The sequence below is a fragment of the Scyliorhinus canicula genome, unplaced genomic scaffold, assembly GCF_902713615.1.
Source record: "Scyliorhinus canicula unplaced genomic scaffold, sScyCan1.1, whole genome shotgun sequence".
In the NCBI taxonomy this organism is placed as follows: domain Eukaryota; kingdom Metazoa; phylum Chordata; class Chondrichthyes; order Carcharhiniformes; family Scyliorhinidae; genus Scyliorhinus; species Scyliorhinus canicula.
In genome coordinates, this window is record NW_024055963.1 from 1 (window position 1) to 5,000 (window position 5,000).

The 5,000-nt window shown below is 55.0% G+C and overlaps 1 protein-coding gene across 1 annotated transcript; it reads left to right on the forward strand.

The window, feature by feature from the left end:
* Positions 1-5: 5 nt before the first annotated feature.
* On the forward strand, positions 6-716 carry LOC119961387 (potassium voltage-gated channel subfamily D member 1-like; the record flags this gene model as incomplete). Its single annotated transcript, XM_038788775.1, has 1 exon — positions 6-716. A coding segment is annotated over one exon (711 nt), but the record flags the coding sequence as incomplete, so codon positions are not given.
* Positions 717-5,000: the final 4,284 nt, after the last annotated feature.

A 5,000-nucleotide genomic window follows, 5' to 3' on the forward strand; every position in this document is an offset into this window, starting at 1 on the left:
AATACCGCGACAGGAAGAAGGAAAACACCGAGCGGCTGGCGGAGGACACGGAGGCAGAGAACGCCGGCGATGCCCCTCTGCCCCCCAACAGCACGGGCCGGCAGCGCCTGTGGCGCGCCTTCGAGAACCCGCACACCAGCACGGTGGCGCTGGTCTTCTACTACGTGACGGGCTTCTTCATCGCCGTGTCGGTCATCGCCAACGTGGTGGAGACGGTGCCGTGCCAGCCGCCGCCGGGCCAGAAGAAAGCCATGACCTGCGGCGAGAAATTCAGCCTGCCGTTTGTGTGCATGGACACGGCCTGTGTCCTTATCTTCACCTTCGAGTACCTCCTGCGCCTCTTCGCCGCGCCCAACCGGTGGGACTTTGTCCGCAGTGTCATGAGCATCATCGACGTGGTGGCCATCATGCCCTATTACATCGGCCTGGTCATGCCCAAGAACGAGGACGTGAGCGGGGCCTTTGTCACGCTGAGGGTCTTCCGCGTCTTCCGCATCTTCAAGTTCTCCCGTCATTCACAGGGACTGCGCATCCTGGGCTACACCCTCAAAAGCTGCGCCTCCGAGCTGGGCTTCCTCCTCTTCTCACTAACCATGGCTATCATCATCTTCGCCACCGTCATGTACTACGCAGAGAAGAGCACGGAGGGAACCAACTTCATCAGCATTCCCGCCGCGTTCTGGTACACCATCGTCACCATGACTACCCTCGGGTGAGTGCCCCTCCCCTCACTGTGACCTCCTCCAGCCTCTACTCCCCTCACTGTGACCTCCTCCAGCCTCTACTCCCCTCACTGTGACCTCCTCCAGCCTCCACTCCCCTCACTGTGATCGCCTCCAGCCTCTACTCCCCTCACTGTGACCTCCTCCAGCCTCTACTCCCCTCACTGTGACCTCCTCCAGCCTCTACTCCCCTCACTGTGATCGCCTCCAGCCTCTACTCCCCTCACTGTGATCTCCTCCAGCCCCTCCCCCCTCTGTGACCTCCTCCAGCCTCCACTCCCCTCACTGTGACCTCCTCCAGCCTCTATTCCCCTCAGACCTCCTCCAGCCTCTACTCCCCTCACTGTGACCTCCTCCAGCCTCTACTCCCCTCACTGTGACCTCCTCCAGCCTCTACTCCCCTCACTGTGATCGCCTCCAGCCTCTACTCCCCTCACTGTGACCTCCTCCAGCCTCTACTCCCCTCACTGTGACCTCCTCCAGCCTCTACTCCCCTCACTGTGATCTCCTCCAGCCTCTACTCTTCTCACTGTGATCTCCTCCAGCCTCCACTCCCCTCACTGTGACCTCCTCCAGCCTCTACTCCCCTCACTGTAACCTCCTCCAGCCTCCACCCCTCACTGTGACCTCCTCCAGCCTCTACTCCCCTCACTGTGACCTCCTCCAGCCTCTACTCCCCTCACTGTGACCTCCTCCAGCCTCTACTCCCCTCACTGTGACCTCCAGCCTCTACTACCCTCACTGTGACCTCCTCCAGCCTCTACCCCCCTCACTGTGACCTCCTCCAGCATCTACTCCCCTCACTGTGACCTCCTCCAGCCTCTACTCCCCTCACTGTGACCTCCTCCAGCCTCTACCCCCTCACTGTGACCTCCTCCAGCCTCTACTCCCCTCACTGTGACCTCCTCCAGCCTCTACTCCCCTCACTGTGACCTCCTCCAGCCTCTACTCCCCTCTCTGTGACATTCTCCAGCCCCTACCACCACCCCTATCTGTAACCTCCAGCCCCTACCAACCTCCTTTTCTCTCTAAAACCCTACAACCCTCTGAGATCTCTGCTCTCCTCCAATTCCGGCCCATTAAGCATCGCCCCCGATTCCCATCGCTCCACCATTGGCGGTCGTGCCTTCAGCTGCCTGGGGGGCTCTGAGTTCTGAAATACCCTCCCGAAACCTCTCCACCTCTCTCTGTTTCTCTCTCTTTTTTGCTCTCTCTGTGTGTGTCTCTCTCTCTCTCTGTCTCTCTCTCTCTGTCTCTCTCTCTCTCTCCCTGTCTCTCTCTCTCTGTCCTCTCTCTCTGCTCTCTCGTCTCTCTCTGTCTCCTCTCTCTGTCTCTCACTCTGTCTGTCTCTCTCTCTCTCTCTCTGTCTATCTCTCTCTCTCTGTCTCTCTCTCTCTGTCTCTCTCTCCTCTCTGTCTCTCTCTCTCTCTGTCTCTCTCTCTCTGTCTCTCTCTCTCTCTGTCTCTCACTCTGTCTGTCTCTCTCTCTCTCTCTGTCTCTCTCTCTATCTCTCTCTCTCTCTCTCTGTCTCTCTCTCTCTCACTGTCTCTCTCTCTCTCTCTCTCTGTCTGTCTCTGTCTCTCTCTCTCTCTGTCTCTCTCTCCCTGTCTCTCACTCTCTGTCTGTCTCTCTCTCTCTCCCTCTCCCTGTCTCTCTCTCGGTGTCTCTCCCACTCTCTGTCTCTCTCATTACTGGTTGAGAATATTACAGCCGAACTGTGGGAGGAAACCTTGGATGGCTCATACAATGAGGCATTCTGGGTAGAGCTCAGGAACAGGAAGGGGGCAATCACAATGTTGGGGGTTTATTACAGGCCCCCCGACTGCCGGCGAGAGATAGAGGAGCAGGATAGGTAGAGAGACTTTGGATAGGTGCAAAGTAACAGGGTTGTTGTGATCGGGGATTTTCATTTCCCCAATATTGACGGGGACTCACTGAGTGCTGGGGGTTTGGATGGGGCAGAGTTTGTAAGATTTGTCCAGGAAGCCTTCTTGATGCACTATGTAGATATTCCAACTGGGGAAGGGGACAGTACTGGACCTGGTATTGGGGAATGGGCCTGGGCAGGTGGTTGAGGTTTCAGTAGGGAAACATTTTGGGAGCAGTGACCACAATTCCGTTAGTTTTAGGGTACATTTAGACGGGGATGAGGGTAACCCTCCCGTTAAGGGGCTAAACTGGGAAAAGGCAAATTACGATAACATAGACAGGAATTGAAGAATTTGGATTGGGTAAAACAACATCGGACATGTGGGAGTCTTTCAAGCGACAGTTGATTAGGATTCAGGAAAGTCATGTTCCTGAGAGAATGAAGGATAAGTCTGGGAAGTTTAGGTAGCCTTGGATAACGAAGGATATTGTGAACCGCGTCAAAAAGAAAAAGGAGGCTTTTGTACGGAAGGGTGGGGACTGTGGAAACCTTGAAGAGTATAAAGAAAGTAGGAAGGTACTGAAGCGGGAAATTAGGGGGGGCTTGGAAGGGTCATGAGGAGTCCTTGGCAAAGAGGATTAAGGTGAGCTCCAAAGATTTTTATTCATATGTAAAAAGCAAGAGGGTGGGCAGGGAAAGAATTGGGACCACTTCAGGACAATGGGGGGAATCTATGTGTGGAGCCAGAGGCAATGGGGCGAGGTACTAAATGAATACTTTGCATCAGTGTTCACCAAAGAAGGTGACTTTGTGGAAGATGATTCTTGGGTTGGGTGTGTGGACAGCTTGGGTCATGGTAACATCGAAAAGGAGGCGGTATTGGGTCTTTTACAAAACATTTAGATAGATCTCCTGGGCCAGACGGGATTTATCCCAGAATACTGAGGGGAGCAAGGGAGGAAATTGCCTTGACTGACATCTTTGTATCCTCATTGGCTACAGGTGAGATCCCAGAGGATTGGAGAATAGCTAATGTGGTTCCACTGATTAAGAAAGGTAGCGAGGTGGTGGAGTTCCCACGGCTGCCGCCAAGGGGGGTGCAGGACAGGGTGCTTTCGGGGACGTGGGTCGGAGAAGGAAAGATCTCGGCTATTTACCCGCTGATGCAGGAGGAGGAGGAGGCCTCAGTAGATGAGCTCAAAGCGAAATGGGAGGAAGAGCTAGGGGAAGAGATTGAGGATGGGACGTGGTCGGACGCCCTGGAGAGGGTGAATTCCTCCTCCTCTTGCGCACGGCTCAGCCTAATTCAGCTGAAGGTGCTGCACAGGGCGCACATGACTGGGGCAAGGATGAGCCGGTTCTTCGGAGGGGATGACAGGTGAGGGAGGTGTTCGGGTGGCCCAGCGAACCACACCCATATGTTTTGGGCTTGTCCGGCCTTGGAGAGGTTTTGGAAGGGGGTGGCGGGGATTTTGTCGGAAGTGGTTGGGTCTAGGGTCAAGCCGGGCTGGGGGCTCGCGATCTTTGGGGTAGCTTCGGAGTCGGGAGTGCAGGAGGCGAGAGAGGCCGGCATTCTGGCCTTTGCGTCCCTAGTAGCCCGGCGCAGGATTCTGTTACAGTGGAGGGATACACGGCCCCCGAGTTCGGAGACCTGGGGCAACGACATGGCTGCGTTCATCCAGTTGGAGAGGATGAAGTTTGCCCTGAGGGGGTGGGTACAGGGGATCCTTCGGCGGTGGCAGCCCTTTCTCGACTTCCTGGCGAAGGGGTAGAGAGTGGTCGGTCTCGGCAGCAACCGGGGGGGGGGGGGGGGGGGGGGGGGGGGGGGGGAGGTGGGCGGGGGGTTTGGGAATGGTTAGGGGGTTTGTTTTTGCGGAGGTGGGTTTGCTATGTTGTTATTTTCTTCTTTCTTGTATTGCTGTTGGTTTTTTGTTATTATTTATTTTGGGGGGGGGGGTGAGTTCTTTTCTTGTGTCGCTGTGGAAACCACACCTTGTTTGTTTTAAAATTGTGGGGAGAAAATTTGTTATTGAAAAACTTGAATAAAAATTATTTTAAAAAAATGAAAGGTAGCGAGGATAATCCTGGAAACGATAGGCCGGTGAGCCTCACGTCGGTAGTGGGTAAATTAGAACATAGAACATAGAACAGTACAGCACAGAACAGGCCCTTCGGCCCTCGATGTTGTGCTGAGCCATGATCACCCTACTCAAACCCACGTATCCACCCTATACCCGTAACCCAACAACCCCCCCAACCATACTTTTCAGGACACTACGGGCAATTTAGCATGGCCAATCCACCTAACCCACACATCTTTGGACTGTGGGAGGAAACCGGAGCACCCGGAGGAAACCCACGCACACACGGGGAGGACGTGCAGACTCCACACAGACAGTGACCCAGCC